Source organism: Thyridium curvatum (genome assembly GCF_004353045.1).
Source record: "Thyridium curvatum strain D216 chromosome Unknown NODE_68_length_238363_cov_78.500886, whole genome shotgun sequence".
NCBI classification, from domain to species: domain Eukaryota; kingdom Fungi; phylum Ascomycota; class Sordariomycetes; order Thyridiales; family Thyridiaceae; genus Thyridium; species Thyridium curvatum.
Genome location: NW_022156823.1, coordinates 2,546 through 19,155, shown reverse-complemented (window position 1 = coordinate 19,155; position 16,610 = coordinate 2,546). Strand labels below are relative to the sequence as shown.

Here is a 16,610-nt window from a genome sequence, read left to right as displayed (position 1 = left end):
GTGTACTTGTAGCTCCCAAAACCAACACCAACGACTTTCACTGGACCAAAGACTGAAGCAAGCACAGATGAAATCGCTTCCTGGAAACCCAATTGGCGTCTTGGAAATTGAATAATGACTCGGCCGAGACACCAGCGACGTCAACTTGACGTCTCAAGACGGAGACTGGTCGACATCTACACTACCTTCTTCAATTGACACAGTTTGGTCTTCCGCCAAACCATCAAGCAAACAAATCTGATCTGCAAATGGTGAACGATGCGGGAAAATGCCGGGGCTGGGCCTCTGCTTTGTGGTAGTGGTGGTGGTGGGCCAGTTATTTCCTGGTCTCAGGTCAGCATGAGCGCATCCGATCCAAAGTGATCGACTGAGGTCCGCGGGGAGTCGTCCATGGCGCCTAGTCAGCAAAGCAACAGAGCAGTGTCACCGAGTGTCTCCTTACCCGCCCCCCCTGCCCCAGTCGGTACGTAATGGAGGTCTACCTTCGAAGCAAACCGGACACGACCAGCCTAGCCTCCTGCGCCGTCCCAGAGCTCCCCCATCATGAAAAACTGTTGCTTCCCGCTAGCAAGCGTTCTTCGAAAGAACTGACAACAAAGTAGCCATGATTGGCAGGTCGATGACGGCGCTACGGCCTTGTGCCCCTGCACTAGAACAACTAGCATGAGGGCAAGCCAAATCTCTGTCGCCCCGGAAATGCAGATGTACGGACCAGCCCACCCACTGAGCCACTGTGCCATCTTGAGAACCTGCTGTGCCATTAGGCGCATCCCCGCCAGCGGGAGGTACTTTAAGCTCGCTGGGCGTCGGAGCTGATCTGGTGGCGGTCCCCAGTGCCAAGAGACGGTTTGCACTGGCCACTTTCTGGGGGTGGACACCATCTCCAGGCTTGCGAGCAGGGCCAAGCACACCAAAGATGCTTGTGAAGAGGGAGCTCCGCTGTTGTTGGTCTGGCCCATCTGCCCTTGCAAAGCTTGACCGGGTACATTGTTGGTGCTGATGGAGAAGGCCAAGAAGCCCAAAAGTCCCAGGCGCCACCAGCCCGCATCCCGAATGGCGCTACGAAGGATTAGCACCAAGTATCACATCTTGAGCCGAGGCCAGGCACCTTGCGAACGTGATTGCTCTGGGAGGGGGAAAAGCATATGATTCCGTTTCCCCAAGAAGCTGGTTGGAGTGAATGTGGGAGAATCCGGGGTACAGCGATCAGCTCCTGGAGTTCTGTCACATGCGTTGTAGAGCAACCTGGCACGCCTGTCTCGACCCCGGGAGATGAATCGAGTACCGCCGACCATCGGCAGGGCACAGCCATCGTCGTTTATGCATTCAAGGATGCATGTTTCACTCAGAGAGCTGGATTGCGCACGACAACCATCGAGATCCAGACATTGATTCCATCTGCTGTTGTAGTGTTGCTATTTTCATCCAGGATGAGTCGCAGGTTGAGATGCCCAGAAGGACCGCATCCTGTGACCGGTCCCAAGAGGCAATAATTACGTAGTGAAGAGCTCTGGATGACGATGAGGCAGCGTGTTGCCAGAGATCAAGATTGGGTACGCTGCACGCGGAAGAAGCCAGGCTTGCCAGGCCTGGTAATTGCTGGCAATTTGGTCCCCTGCAGACAGGTCCACTTCCACATCCGGCCCGCCACAGGTGAGAAGCCGTTTCATGCAGAAGCGGAGATGAGCTGCGAAGGCGAGGACTGCCGCCAATTCTATTAGTCAATGAAAGCTCAATACTATCACAGCATGTCTGACTGTGCTTCGCCTACCTACCTTCACGGCGGATGTTAGCATCGCTTTCTCAATGGCCTAGGAAATCTGAGAGCCCTGTCAGTAAATCTGTCAGTAAACAAACATGCACCCAGCTTTCCTTCTCCCCACCGAGGAAGAATGCAAGGAGACACATAGCGCTAGACATCTCAGCTGTCAATTCCCGCATGTCAAGTCAGGCCCGAGGAATGGCTCCTCCATCTTGGAATGCGACCGTCGGACGGACACACATGGGCACGACGGAAGACCGAGACAACAAAGCTTGGCCACAAGCGCCGTTGTGCCATTGTCGATGGCCGCTTGGCTGAGCTTGAGCGCCTCATGTCTCTGATGTAGCCATTTGACGCTCCCGAGCCAGCCGGTCCCGTCACCAAAGCCCCCAAGATTCACTGAGCAAGTTCGTCGTGTGCTTCTTTGCCATGTACGCATTACGGAGTAGCGTTTTGATGATGCCAAAATGGTCTAGATGCTTCGGCAAGAGTGTCTCCTGTGCATTGATCATGGCGGATATACGGTTCGAAAAGTCTAGGAAGAAAAATAACTTGCCCTCTCTCCAGACAATTCCTCTTCGTCTAGGCCGTGCCGAAGAAAAAGAGTCATTTGATGCTGTTCCATGAATAATCAGAATGCCACAGCTCGGAGCTCATTACGGGGCCAGAATGGGGCAGTCCTTATCGATAAGAGATATGTCGCGGCTTCCTGCTCTAAACCCCGCGTGCGCGCGACTGCCCCTCCATTCTTGAGTTGCTGTGATCGTAGAGAACGCAAGAAAAGACTCCGAGCATTGCCATCTTGCCTGCGATGGAGTACGAAACGAAGACTCGTAGGTCTTGTCTGCCAGGAGGGACAATTTTGTGACTCTTCCGAGGCTAACCACGTCTCAATCTAGCTGGCTACACGACCGGCGAGCAAACCTCGTTTGGCTGGCCCACGGCCCGAGAGCGATGGCCCATCATCATTGTCCGTAACATCCAAGTCTTTCTCTCTTCTATACCAAATTGCATTGCTAATTCATCTTCTGTGGACCGCCAGACGCAAGCTATTGATGACGCTTACCGAAGTGTGTCTCAGTGCGACGATGCCGACAAGCGCGCGGAGGGCAAGAAGATCGTCGAGGAGCTCGCAAGTCTCAAATACGAGGTCCAGCACGACCGGCAGCTCACGTACGTCGACCGTCGACTTGAGACCAAGCTCGTTTCCTGACTTGATGCGACTCGATACAGACCGATAAGAAACGACGGACATGACGATGTCGCCATTTACAACAAGGAGCTCGAGCAATTGGGCAATCCTTCCTGGCTCAATGTCCCTTGGCTGTATGCCGAGTGCTACTTGTTCCGGTACGTGATGATTGAACTGCGAGACAACTTGATCCAAGGAGCGGAGAACTCAACCCTTTGTTTATTTAGACGCATCAACACCTCCTTCACACTCTCGAAACAATGGCAAAATTACGATGTCTTTGCCCGACAAAAGATCAAGACCTTCCGTTCTTCCCGGCCAGCCGTCCTCGAGCTCGCTACCAAATATAGGGGTCTAGTCAAGCAGATGGAGGAGAGCAAGGGGAAAGCGCAGGACGAAGAAGCCGACAAGATCTTGTTTATGGAGATGTGCGAGATCTGCCTCTGGGGCAACGCAACCGACCTGTCTCTTCTGACCAACCTCACCTACGAAGACATCCAAAAGCTGCAAGGATCAGAGGCCCGCAAGGCTGCCGAGAAAAACATCCTGGTCAACGATCTCCCTACAGCCTACGAGACACTGAAAAGGGCCAAGGCGGAGGGCAAGAAGGAGCGTCGCGTCGATATTGTCCTTGACAATGCCGGCTTCGAGCTGTACGTTGACCTCATCCTGGCGGGATACTTGCTGTCCTCCGGCCTGGCCACACTGGTTGTTCTCCACCCCAAGTCTATGCCGTGGTTCGTCTCGGATGTTCTGCCGAGCGACTTTGCCGCTCTGCTCAACGCCCTAGCGCAGCCCAAGAGCTTCTACGAGACTCCGTCGGAGGACGAGGTCCACCAGGGCAAGACGCCCGAGCCGCTGTCCGAGAGCGACGCCGCGGACCTGTCCTTCCTGTTCCAGCAGTGGAGCCAGCTCTACGCCGAAGGCCAGCTCATTCTCCGCCCGAATCGCTTCTGGACCCATCCCGGCAGCTTCTGGCGACTTCCTCACACGGCCAAGGACCTTTACGAGGATCTCAAGACCAGTGAACTGGTTATCTTCAAGGGCGACCTGAACTACAGGAAGCTCACCGGCGATGCAAGCACACCCTTTGTCACCCGATCTGAGACTAGGCTAACATTTCACGTCAGGCGAGGTGGGATCCGACAACCCCATTCGTCGAGGCGATTGGACCTCTCGGTCCTGGCTCAGGTGTCAACGTGCTGGCCCTGCGGACGTGCAAGGCCGATGTTGTGGTCGGCCTAAAGCCCGGCGAGGACGAACGGCTACGGAAGGAAACAGAGAACGGCGGCGGCGACTCTGGCGCTAGGAAGTGGGCGTGGAATGGAAAATGGGCTGTCGTCCAGATGTCGGACGGGGCGTAAAAGAATAACTAGAAGGCATAGAACGGCATGTGAAAACACGGTATGATTCGATACGCATTTCAGATAGACCACTGCCCCTTGGGTGCATCCCAAATAGATGTATTCTTCAAAGGTACCTCTTTCCAGACTTCCAACCCATCTACTCGTCGAATTCTTGTGGTCTTGCGCAGACTGTCTTGGTCTCTTGATACCTGGCGAAGGCTAGGCTGGTGGAGCGCGCGTCCGGCATGTCGCCCGACTCCCCGAGCCCTAGCCTAGGACAAGACAGTCTTTACCAGACTTGGAAGTCTTGGTTCGTCAATCAGCTTTATATCCACGACATCTGTGTACAAGCGACATATGCCAACGAGCCTTTCACAGCCGAGCCCGTGCTGTTCTTCTCGAAGTTCTTGGCTACGCTAACTTTCCCCTCCCGTCAGAGGAACCCAGAGACGGAAATGTCACCTTTTTCGAAGGTTTGGCGTATGGGAAAGGTCCTGATAAGTAAACCTGATAATGTGAAGACAACTTGACTGTGACAGGCGATCACAATGGCAAGAAGGGCTGCCATGCTCGACATGGCAATCTCTTGATAAAGAGCCCAGTTTTCATTTGATCATGGTAGAGTAGCTTAACGAATGAGACATGATGTTGAATATAGGAGGTGTTGTTATCAATCTGGTTGGTGATAGGATAATAGTTGAAATAGGAGTGAAGGAGTGTATTGCAAGTTAATATGCTGGAGGTTTCCAGTGAAGATGAAAGAGAAACATAAAGCGGTAAGGACTGGATAGACAAGCAAGAAAAGGTGAAGGTCGAGCAATAAAAGTAAAGTGCCAAGACAAGACAGAGGGGCAGATTTCTCCAAGAGATACCATCACCCTTCTTCCATACGGCGAAAAGGATCACTCCTCATCGGTGTCGTCCTCGAGGACAAACGAAGCCGACCCGGTAGTGTACTTGGGCTCCTTGTACACCTTCTCTGGCTCGACGGCGTACTGCTTCTTGACGTCCACGCCAGCGGCGTCGTACTCGTACGCCGCCTGCCAGGGCACGCGCATCGAGTCCGGCACATCCCAGCCGCGGGCCGAGCTGCGCAGCCAGAGGCGCACGAGGTGGCGCCGCTCCTCCCCGGCGCCGTTGTTGTCGGTGTAGCTGTCGCGCGCGTGCAGCAGCGCCCAGTTGTTGAGCAGCAGGACGTCGCCCGGCTGCGCGCGCACGCGCAGGCTGTGGCGCTCCGCGGTCTGCGAGAGCGCGGCCAGGGCGGCGAGCTGGGCCTCGGTCAGGGGCGGGACGCCGCCCGGGTGGCGGTCGGCCGGGTGCGGGCGCGCGGTGTTGGGGTGCAGGCCCAGGCGGCCCGGGTCGAGGGACATCATGATCTTGTCGCCGTTGCGCTCGACGAGGGGGCAGAGGATGTAGCGCTGTTCGCGGCCGGAGCTGTTTCGATGGGAAAAAGAAGGGAAGTGTTAGTTGTCTTTGTTGGGTGATGGATAGATAGGGGGCCGTGAGGCCGAGGGTGGAAGTGTAAGTCATATGGACGGGTCGACTTACACCTGGATCGGCCACTGGGACTCGCAGAGAGTCTTCAGGACTTCGGGGTTGTTCTCGAGGAGGTCATTGTAGATGGTCGCGGACGAGGCTACGCGAGTATAGCCACCCTCTTTGGCGCAGTGTCGGACCTGGAGGGAGAGGATGTCGCAGCCCATGTCCGTGTGGAAGGGCTATCAAGGGATACAAGTCAATGGAAGTACAGAAGAACACGGTTTTCAGGAACGGTAACTTACAAGACTGCCGTTTGTGTGCAGATCGTGGCGCTTCTCGTACGGGCTGGCCCACTGTTTGGCGTCGGTTACGTGCACTTTAACGCCGTTAGCATGGACAGACCAGCCTAGATCGTTAGAGTGACGATTTAAGATGGCTTGGACACTTACTGACGACCTTTCCTTCCTTGTCCTGGAGCCCGAGCTGGTCCCCGATGTAGCTGGCGACGCCGAGATAGGCCGACAGGTTGTCCTCGGCCGACAGTTGCGACGTGTCCATCCCGCGAATCAGGGCAAGACCGGGCCCATCGTGCAGGGCAGCGGAGACAGAGTCGAGGCGTTGACGAAGGGACTCTGCCAACTGGAAGTTCTGTGGACTAATCTTGTCCAACCCGACGCCAAGGCCTTCGAGTGACCTGTTAGCAGCAAACAAGGGATCCGCTAGTGGAGAGAGGATCGTCTACCTTTGAGAGACTGGAGCGCGTTTCCGATCTCGAGCGCCTCCGACGGATCGAGGGAGAGGACATAGGAATCCTGTCCTCCCTCCTGAGAGAGGGCGGCAGGCTCCCAGGCTAGAGGGCCCTTGACTGGATCAGCAGCAACACTGGCGTGTGCCCCTTCCCCGTTACGCAGACCTGTACCCACAACGGGAGTCTGGTGTTGAAGGGTAGATTGAGACATTTTGTTTCAATGGGCAAGTAATGCACTGGTTGTAGAGATAGATGGAGTGGTAGAGGAGAAGAAGTGATGTTTTAAGACTGTGTATGATTGTTTCTCTGGCGTTGAAGCTCTGGTCTCTTCATCTTTCCATCGAGAAAAGCAGAGGCAACGAGCCGGTATTTAATCCCACAACCCATCACACCATCACAGAGATTCTTGCCATCACTTTTGGACATACACGAGGAGGTGCACAGACTCGAACGACAGCTAATGCAGATGATACATCATCCGAAAGCCCAGCAGCATCCGGAAGCTCACCGGTCTGATGAAAATATCGACGAGACACTCGAACAAGGAACGCCAGCCTGACGCTAGCCGTCATCGGCAAGATGCAACGCACCTCAGACTCCATGATGAGGAGACCGGAAGACGTCCGGATGAAGCAATGGCCCCTCGGCCTACTCTTCTTGGTGATGGACCTCAGGGAAAGGTTCGCCCCCCTTTCAAAGTGCTCCGGTGGTTGGTCACTAGTGTCCTTTGGGAACCTGGCCCACGATAACGCAGAGATTAAAGCAGGGTCGCCCCAGTTGAAAGCTTCTCGGCACGTCTGCGGCCTCTGAGGACACCAGAATCATCATCGGCGATGATCCAACCGAGTCGTGCAGCAGACTCGCTCGTCTGGGCCTCGGGCCGGTGAGCTAACCCACGTAGATGCTACCGGTTTTCTTTCAGACGACGTTAGCCAGCATCAAGTGATCAACAATTCGCTTGTCATTCCCCTTTCCCGTCATTGCCAAGAGTCTGGACAGGGAGATATAAGGGGAGTCTCGCAGCATCTAATGCAGAAACCACCACCTACCCCATTTTTTGAAACCGGTGTTCCTTTTTCTCTTCGCGAACTGCGGGAGTTCTCCATCGCGGACGCAATCGTACTTTATGAGGTGTCTGTGATGTGACGAGAGAAGTACCACAGCATCGAGGCCGGTGTAAGGAAGGCGAAATCAAGTCGGCAAAATGTGCAAGATCCGCCCATCTTGCATCTGACGCCAGAGAGGGAGAGTCCTGGATCTCCACTTGAGGCAGCGGCTACGAAACTGATGGGCCTAAGACATGTCTGGCCAGAATGGGGAGGGGAAACCACACATTCTTTTTTCCGGCCTCTTGCCCAGTGCGGATGGGGGAAGGGGGGTCGACGGGTGATGCAAACAACTCACCCTGCAGCAGCAGATGGACATCGTGCCCTAGCGAGACGGATAGATCCTGCACTGCAGGAAACCGGCAGCGGACCGAGCCTTGAAGAGATCGCAGTCTCGATGCACGGGGCATCAACGACACAGGGCGAGGGGAATGCTTCCGGTCTCGTCCCTCACGCTCGACTGGCACACCAGAGGCTGCGCCACTCCACAACTGCAAAGCGGCTCACATCCGTTCACTTAACTTGCATTCCAGGAGACGTGTCACTCCCTTCTGGGCCGACCAGCCAGGTCAGCTACCCCCCATGTCACAAAGTCTAAACTGCAGGCGAGTGCCGCTGGACGAAAGGCACATGGCCCTTGATGGCCCAACTGGGAAAGAGCTTCATCAAGGACTTGATGACGCACGTCGGTCCTGACGTGCATGCACTTGATTAACGACGCGGATCCGATTGGTGGTGCTGCCCCTCCTCCGCATCCCACGCTTGAGCTACCGGTCTCGCTTTCCAAGGTGCAGCCGGTCTCATCCGCGAGGATGTTGGGCCGTCATCGCGAGCGTGGTGTGGTGTGGTGCAGAGACAGCATGGAACACTACCCAACGCACGTCGCCGTCAGCCAATCATGGGCCGCCCTCTTAACGCGCTCTGCGCTCTGCAATCGGAGGCTGACTGAGGATGGGTAGGAAATTGGCATGGTTCGACACAATGGGCATTGTGGCTGCAGCGCAGAGATTTCCATCCAATCCCATCATCTTAGAAACCGGTCAAGATGCACGAACCCAGACAACTCCATACGAATCCATACAAACCCCTGTCCAGGCCATCACACCCCCCCACTCCAGCTCACATCCCTCCCTCCCTTCAAACATTGAACAACCCGGTTTCCCTCACCGGATGAAAACTCAGAGAGAGGGAGGGAGCGCTCCCCTCCTCCTTTCGTTTCGTTCATCTCGACCACCGCCTACGACGGCATCACCAAGAGAGTGCCCTCCCATCGCCGTGTCCCACAAGCTCACATTCGCTGTTGGTGCTGTTGCAACACGGATAGACAACAACGGAAGCTGGGCAAGAAGAAGAAGCAATCTCTCGGCGACGAGAACCGTGGCATCGTGAGGACCTCGAGGGGAAGACACGATCCGTGGTGCTGCTGCTGCGACCTGCCTTACCTGCCATCATTGCCTCTTTGTGAGTGGAATTGGCTGGTAGTTAACACTCAAAGCAACCCATTCTTGATACTTTCCTCCCCCTTCCACTACCTCCGCTTCGTTCAACGTCCAGGGCCAACGAACCGTCGCCTCTTTTCGCCGAGATCACCCTTTCAGGCACAGCCACCACCTGTAGGTAGGCCTCCAGGTAACAGCAGCACGGCGATTCACCGGCCGTGCCGCCCCATTACGGACCCATCCTGCTCTGGCTGTGGTGGTTCGAGAAATGCTGTGACACTCCTGCGTTGTGTGGGCCGCGTACCAAAAGCACGACCGACGCTTCGTCCAGGGACGGGTCGCGACTGGAGAACTGTCGTGGTCATTCCCCTTCACATCAATTTCCCCTTGTCACACACACCGTCGCTTTGAGGGCTCCTGGGCATTTTTGAAGCTCACCGGCCGAAAAAAGAGGTTCCCTCATTCAACCGGCAAAGGCAGGGGTTTGTAAGGTAGGGTAGTGGCAACAAGGTTTCGTCTTGGAGGGAAGCAAGCAAGCAGGCGAGAAATGGCCACCAGAGCAGTGCCGGCGATGCGTGGTCTACCGGCTGGTGCTGGTCTCCAGGGCGTAAATATGACCCTTTTCCTTCTCCTCCTGTACCTGTGGCCGCTGTCTCACCGAGCTTCCTGAGAGGGGTGCGGTGCCATGCTTCTGCAATATTGACGCGTGTCTTGGGGTGCATCTTGCTTGCAGCTTGTCAAAAATAACCTACTGATCGCTACCCTTGCCCACACACAGGTGCCCGAGTCCAATCCCCAAGCAGGAGATCAGCTGGTGGTTGCATCCAACGGCGGCCCAGCACGAGCGAGGCCAGTGACATCCTTCGCTGCTCGTGACGGGGGTTCGCCCTCCCTGATCCAGCTCGACAGTTGCATGCTCCCCGCCCGTCACAAGCTCGATTCCGGGGAGCTCGCCACCAGAGACAAGGCCCATGACTGGATAATCAAACCACCAGCTGGCGAGGTACCCACCTCGGGTCACTGGAAGATCAACCTGCCCTATCGACCTGCTTCGTCCTCTGTGAAGCCATCACCGGCCTTGTCGGCCTCATTCTCACCGGATGTAATCAGTGGGCCAGGCTCGAACCACTTGTCACTGTCGCCCTTCTCAACTGGCTTGGCCGCCCCAGCAGCCGCAACCCTGCCCTTTCACAATCCCGGCTTTGGCTCGACCATCTCGTACGTCCCCGCCCCCTTTGGAGGAGGGGTGGACCAGTTTGATCCGACGTACCCAGAACTTGTCTCCCACTCATACTCGTTCAATTTTGGCGCGCAGAGCGCGGAAGCAGAAGCAGCAGCCGCCCTCGCAGCCATAAAGCCTCCGGTCGCAGACCAGGAGTCATTCACCGGTCATCGTAGAGAGTGTGACCCGCACTCCTCGCCCGAGCTCGTGTCGCACTCCCACCGTCCAATCGATGCGTCTCCTGCTGACCCAATGGGCTTCGCCACCTTCCATCACCCCCAGCCAGCGCTCGAGTATCACCATATTGAGGAGCAGGACCAGGACCAGGACGCGGACCAGGAGGACGACGACGTCGACGACGACTGGTCGACCACTGAAGTAGTGCCGGTGACAGCGGCGGGGTTCAGCCACTCGCTGCGGCCACAGGCGGTCCCCACGACCGCCCGCTATTTCGGGGTCGACGAGTCGGAGATTTCTCGCCTGGTCTACCCACTGCCGGACCATTCCGTCAGTGCCAGCTACTGCCAAGGCTCATATTGCGGCGAGGACGACGACCCGCCCGCCTCTGAGCACTTTTACACCGCTCCTCCAGCCCGCGGCGGCGGTGGTGGTGGTGTTAGCAGCAGCCGTTACGACGCCGAGATGGCAGAGGAGAACGGAGAAGCCTCGACCGTAGCGTCGAGAGGCGAAACGCCGTACGAAGACGACGACGACGACAGAACTAGCGTCGACGAGGATCCGTCGGATGACAGAACTAGTGTCTACGAGGATCCGTCGGACGACAGAACTAGCGTCTACGAGGATCCGTCGGACGACAGAACTACCGTCTACCAGGATTCGTCGGACGACGAAGGCGCGGAGAGACAGTCGATCACGGTCGCTACCCCCCGGCTCTCCGGCGCAGACTCCTCGTTCAAGAGCGACGGCTCTCGAAAGAGGCGCCGCTTTACCGCGGACGAGCGCGAGCAGACGAGCAAGACTCGAAGTCGAGGTGTCTGCCTCCGATGCCGAGTGCAGCGTATCCGAGTAAGTGTCCCACGGTCTCGTCTACAGCAGCTTAGAGTTTCCACCCCATCTGACTAGCTCTACCCTGCTCCGTCTTAGTGCAATCCCAACCCGTTCGACTCAGACGACGAGACGTGCGGATCCTGCCTGCGCGTCTCGACCAAGTCCAAGAAAACGATCCACCACATACCCTGCAGGCGATGGAAGCTGACGGAGACGGTCTGGTACCGCCCCGGCGGGCTGGGTCTGACCCACCGATGGGATGGGACCAGGGTCCGCGACGTCAAGGACTGTGCCGACAAGGTGCAGCACACCATCGAGGTCAAGGTGCTGTGCCGCGATGTTCACAACACAGGCTACGACTTGTGCAACGAGCCGCTCAAGTACCAGGTGCGCAGGTTCAACCCAAAGGACGGCGACTCGCTGGACCGCTTCTGGACCAAGAAGCTCCGCAGTGGGAAGGTCGAGAAGCGAAAGGTCCCAGTGCCGCCGTACGCCTTGATCAGCATCCAAAGCACTACAGCGTATCTGCAGAAGTACATCGATATAAACACTCTCAGTAGCATGAGAAAGGCAACGTCGTACTCGGAGCCGCTCGTCAAGCACATGTTCAATGCGGCGATTCAACACTTTGGCTTGTTGCCAGCTGTATGATGCTCCGCAAGCCCTGAGCCCATTGCGAGTTTATCGCTAACACAGTGTTTCCAGGGAGACAACAAAGAGAAGCTCTTTCTCAGAAAACTCTTCCAGTTTTGGTTCAGCATGCGTCAGTCTTCCTTAGAGTCAGGATCCTCGTTGCTCTTCTGCAATGCAAGCTAACTTGGCCCATCTGGCAGGCGTGGCAACTGGTTCGGCATACCTCGACGGCGACGACAAGTTGAACCAGGACAGAGTCAACGACAACGCGTATCCTCTAGGCGAGAAGATCTCCCTCCCCAGGATGGTCACCGCCCAGTGCGACGGCCTCCTGGTGGAGAAATTCCTGAGGCCGCTCTCCAAGGACGTGCTCAGACAGCTGGAGCAGTTCATCATGCAGAACAACAAGTCGCGCTTCTTCACCATCTTCGTGGCGACCTTCATCCTCCTGCACGAGGTGGCCTACTCGTCCGCCGACCGGTACCGCCACGCGCGCGAGAACGGAGTTACGGTATGTTTGCCACGTGCCCCGTCCTAATAGGCCAAGTCCAGCATATTCTGACTTGGAGATTGTGCGTTCCCTTAGGATACCAGATACACTCTCCCCAACTTCGTTAATGAGCTCCAGTTCGGAGCCAACATCGTCCTCCTGCACTGGCACTACTACAAGTGCATCCTCGACCCCTTCGCTGAGGATCTTAGGAAGTCGATGCTCTCGGACTTGAGCCGGGACCACCTCGAGAGTGTCAAAAGGGCATACCGCCTAATGAAAAAGCGGCCAGGTGAGCACGGTTTGAGTGTGGTGGTCACAGCGAGGTGCAAATCACTAATATTCAAAATCACAGAGCAACCCCTTGTGGATGGGCGGGCCTGGGAGGACCCGATGCACTTTGCCTCGCAGATGTTTAAGAACAACTGGGAGCCAATCGAAGGCTTTCCTGGATTTGGGTGGTGATGCGGTACGTAGTAGATTGGAATGCCTGGATCTCTTGGCAAGCTCTTGATGAATAAAAGGTAAAAAGAAAAAGGTCAAAAAGAAAAAAGAAAAGGGAAAAAAAAGGTCAAAAAAAAAAAAAAAAAAAAAAAAAAAAAAAGAAAAAAAAAGGTCAAAAAGAAAAAAAAAAAAAAGGAAAAGAAAAAGGGTCAAGTTTCCTTCAGATGAGGTTGTTCAAGGGCATTTGGGATTCTTTGATTAACGATACGACTTTGATGACTTCTATTTCCTTTTTTCTTTTTTCTTTTATTATATGGTAAAGTAGTCTGTTAATCAAGTTGCAAATTCCCACCTTCAAGTGAAATACTGGACTTCCCCGTCGTTTGTCTCATGTAAATAAACAGTGCCTAGCAACCGATCTGGTACAGACCATGTCAACGTTGATGCCCGTACCCAACAAAAACACACACCATTGACTCTGGGTGAGTGTTCACAAGACTAGTTGCCCAAGTAGTTAGTAGAATGCTAGTTCTGATCTGCGTCCGCCTGGGCTTGAGACCAAGTCCATGATACGGATCGTGTCTTTATCAATGGGAAGCGTTTAGTGTCTCTGGAACACAGGTATCGTGTCCACTGTGTCTCTTCAGTTGTGACCAGATAACACTGTAGCTCATCTCTCATCTGAAAGAGGTTGACCAGATGGTTGAACTATCTTTGAACAACCAACCCTAATGGCAGCTGCTGAGATGGGCTCGCTTGATATGAAGCTACTTCTTCAGGCGGAGGCTTACCCAAACATCCCAGAATGCTTGCTGACACACAGTTGAGGCACCATGCTGGAAATGAACTGAGAGGCAAGTTGTGGCTTGAAACTGACACCTGTGTGTGTGTGGTTGAGTGGTGTGGCTGTTGTCATTATTTTATTGGGCATGCGCCACGTGTCGATAAGCTTGTCTTATCGGGGGACCCTTTCGATCGAGCTGTCCTCACTCCTCCAATCATCCCCAAGCAGGATAAAGACAGATTCAAGCAAACACCTTCTCTCACCAGCAGCACCACCCGCCTGTCGCAAACCCACTAGACTGCACAAAGGGGCTCCCACAGCCGACAGTCTTGTTTCTTCATCCGGTAGCGACATCATCCTACCAAATCCCACCACCCATCAACCAAGAACAAACCACATACAAACCACACACAATGTCCGACCTCGACACCTTCACCCTCCTCCCCCTCAAGCTCGACCCGCAGTCCAAGGCCGTCTCCGCGACGCACCCGGGCGCCAACCCGGCCCTGGACACGGAGCTCTCGACCCTCAACGCCCTGCACCGCGCCCTCCTCTCCCTCGACACGCCCTCCTCCGTCCCGCCGCCGCCCATCCCCGTCAACCCGAAGCGCACGGCCAACGTGGTCAAGCTGCGCGACAGCGGCAACGGCGAGTTCCGCAAGGGCAAGTACGCCGAGGCGATCAAGTTCTACACGCTGGGCCTGCAGATGGCGCTCACGCGGCCGCTGTGGGAGCCGCAGCAGCTCGTGCGCGAGGAGGTGGCGGCGCTGTACAGCAACCGCGCGCAGGCGCACATGGCGACGCAGGGGTGGGCCGAGGGCGCCGTCGACGCCGAGGCCAGCGTCGAGGCCCGCCGGATGGGCAACGCCAAGGCCTGGTGGCGGCGGGGCAAGTGCCTGATGGAGATGGGCCGGTACGAGGAGGCGCGGGAGTGGGTGGGCCGCGGGCTCGAGATGGAGGGCGAGGAGGCCGAGCTCGTGGCGCTGCTGAAGGAGATCGAGGGCCGGTTCGAGAGGGTCAAGGCGTAGGTTGGCCCTGGGGGAGGGAGTGGGCTTTCTGGCATATCGTGGTGATGGGGGGACATGGGAGGAATGGGGGTTATATCGTCAGCTTTGAAGGGAGGTGGATGTCACAGACGGGGATAGAGTTGTTGGAGGCTGGATGCAGCGTTGAGGAGGGCTTCTTATGACCACTCCTAGCGGCCGTACATCGAAGGCGTTTCATTATTGCTCTCGCGAAAGAGCCGGCGTTGGGACATCATACAGTATTTCCGTACATTTCAAAAGCAAAGGCTTAGAAGGCTCGTATTTATGACATTCTTCTTGTCTTAAATATACATCTTGGGGGTTTTGAGGAATTTGGTATCACTCAACAGAAGCAATGGGTCCATGAGCGTCACATCTTGCGCAGTGGAAACGACTTGAATTGCTCGCCAGATATAAACACGTTCTTGATGACTCTGTTCTAGAAATGTCGCCTGCTTCAGGGATCCCGGTCTCTCCCCTTCTGTCACTCTCGCAACCACACAAAGTATATGCCCCGTGTATCCATGATGATTCGTCTTGTCCGTATCTCTGCCTGTAGCAACACCACCCGAGAGGCCGTGAACTCATCTTCATCTCTGGGGAAGATGGCGGGAAAGAAAAAAAGAGGCCGTCAAACACACTCCCGTCAACCAGCCGTGGTGATCCAAAAGAAATAATGCATGTAGTGAAGCTTCCTGCACCCGCCGCCGGCCGGGCTGTCCGATCCTCGTGACAGCCGTAGAGCCGGAGCCCATCTGCCCAAGCCCAACCTACTCGGGGATATCATCCACACGCGCACCCATCATCGTCATCATCATCATCTCTCTCTCTCTCTCTCTCTGCTCTTCCCACCAACTCCGTACGCTCGAACAGTATGTATAGCACTCTCCTCCCCTCGTCTAGGCCTTCTCCTTCTCCGCGTCTCCCGAGGCCGCCACGCTGGCGCCGCGCTTGCGCATGACGGCGTCCTGGCCGACCATCCGCCGCTCGAGGGCGCGGTCGAGCTTGGCGCCCAGGGCGAGCTTCTGCAGGTTGGCCGTCTTCTCCTCGTCGAGCACGACGCGCTGGCTCGCGAGCGCCTTGTTCTCCATGCGGTCGAGGCCCTTCTCGATGTCGCGGATCTCGGCCGTGGCCGAGTCGGTCGTGCGGACCGAGGGCGCGGCCATGCTGTAGGTGCTGTAGCGGACCGAGGTGCGGGCCTGTTGCGGTTGCGGCGGCGAGGGCATTTAGCTTCTGGGTCCTTTTCGTGATGCTTTTTTTTTGTGGCAGATGGGGTTTTCTCCTTCTCCGTGTTGGGAGGTTTGAGAGATCGTGTGTGTCTGTGTGGGAAGGTGGTTCGATGTTTGGGAAGGAAGGGGAAGAGGGTTGGAAGGAGGAGATTAGTGCAGGATGATCTGATGACGAAAGATATGGAATAGGGCTATCTATGCTTGGAAGCAAGCGTACAAAGTGACAAAAGACAGTCCTTGCTGTCAGGCCAGGGAAATCAACAGGTGAAAGGGAACCGGCGTTGCATCGCCTCTCTGGAGAACTGGGGACCGTGGACATGGATCCCAGCTGGAGAATTGATGGGCGCCGGCGTGGCGGAGGAAAGGTTACGTACGGATGGGGCCATGATTGGCCTGGATGAGTCCAAGGAAGTAGGCATCTTTGTGGGCGTGTGTGTGTCTATGTGTCGTCGTCTCTCGCTTTGCTTCGTTCTCGTGTCTGCTGTGACTGATTGTCGGAAGACAAGTTTTCCTCGTTGCTCGCTCCAACTAGCAGAATTGCTGGCGGTAGAGTCTGGTGTTTCAGGATCGGGGGACAGGAACAGCCGCCGGGTCTCGACTGAAGGGGCGCGGCGGTAGTAGTCGGGTTCGTTCGACTCTAGTTGCTCGGCGGTCGCGAAGAGAAGGAGAGAGGCTGGCAGGCGCGGGAAATCTGACAGCGCTA

The 16,610-nt window shown here is 55.9% G+C and overlaps 5 protein-coding genes across 5 annotated transcripts; 3 read left to right on the top strand and 2 right to left on the bottom strand.

The window, feature by feature from the left end:
• Positions 1–2,573: 2,573 nt before the first annotated feature.
• On the top strand, positions 2,574–4,318 carry E0L32_009381 (uncharacterized protein; the record flags this gene model as incomplete). The annotated part of the gene is made up of 5 exons (XM_031144340.1): positions 2,574–2,595; positions 2,662–2,935; positions 2,996–3,112; positions 3,182–4,046; positions 4,085–4,318. The coding sequence occupies 5 exons, from the start codon at positions 2,574–2,576 to the stop codon at positions 4,316–4,318; spliced, it is 1,512 nt and encodes a 503-aa protein (XP_030991048.1).
• Positions 4,319–5,202: 884 nt separating this feature from the next.
• E0L32_009380 (uncharacterized protein) lies at positions 5,203–6,738 on the bottom strand (the record flags this gene model as incomplete). The annotated part of the gene is made up of 5 exons (XM_031144339.1): positions 5,203–5,734; positions 5,849–6,018; positions 6,082–6,185; positions 6,229–6,462; positions 6,522–6,738. 5 exons carry the CDS (start codon positions 6,736–6,738, stop codon positions 5,203–5,205), a joined length of 1,257 nt encoding a protein of 418 aa, XP_030991047.1.
• A 2,905-nt stretch (positions 6,739–9,643) lies between these two features.
• On the top strand, positions 9,644–12,890 carry E0L32_009379 (uncharacterized protein; the record flags this gene model as incomplete). The annotated part of the gene is made up of 7 exons (XM_031144338.1): positions 9,644–9,679; positions 9,851–11,320; positions 11,399–11,947; positions 12,008–12,065; positions 12,136–12,446; positions 12,522–12,717; positions 12,781–12,890. 7 exons carry the CDS (start codon positions 9,644–9,646, stop codon positions 12,888–12,890), a joined length of 2,730 nt encoding a protein of 909 aa, XP_030991046.1.
• Positions 12,891–14,066: 1,176 nt separating this feature from the next.
• On the top strand, positions 14,067–14,681 carry E0L32_009378 (uncharacterized protein; the record flags this gene model as incomplete). Its single annotated transcript, XM_031144337.1, has 1 exon — positions 14,067–14,681. The coding sequence occupies one exon, from the start codon at positions 14,067–14,069 to the stop codon at positions 14,679–14,681; it is 615 nt and encodes a 204-aa protein (XP_030991045.1).
• An 896-nt stretch (positions 14,682–15,577) lies between these two features.
• On the bottom strand, positions 15,578–15,844 carry E0L32_009377 (uncharacterized protein; the record flags this gene model as incomplete). Its single annotated transcript, XM_031144336.1, has 1 exon — positions 15,578–15,844. One exon carries the CDS (start codon positions 15,842–15,844, stop codon positions 15,578–15,580), a length of 267 nt encoding a protein of 88 aa, XP_030991044.1.
• Between the last annotated feature and the right edge of the window lie 766 nt (positions 15,845–16,610).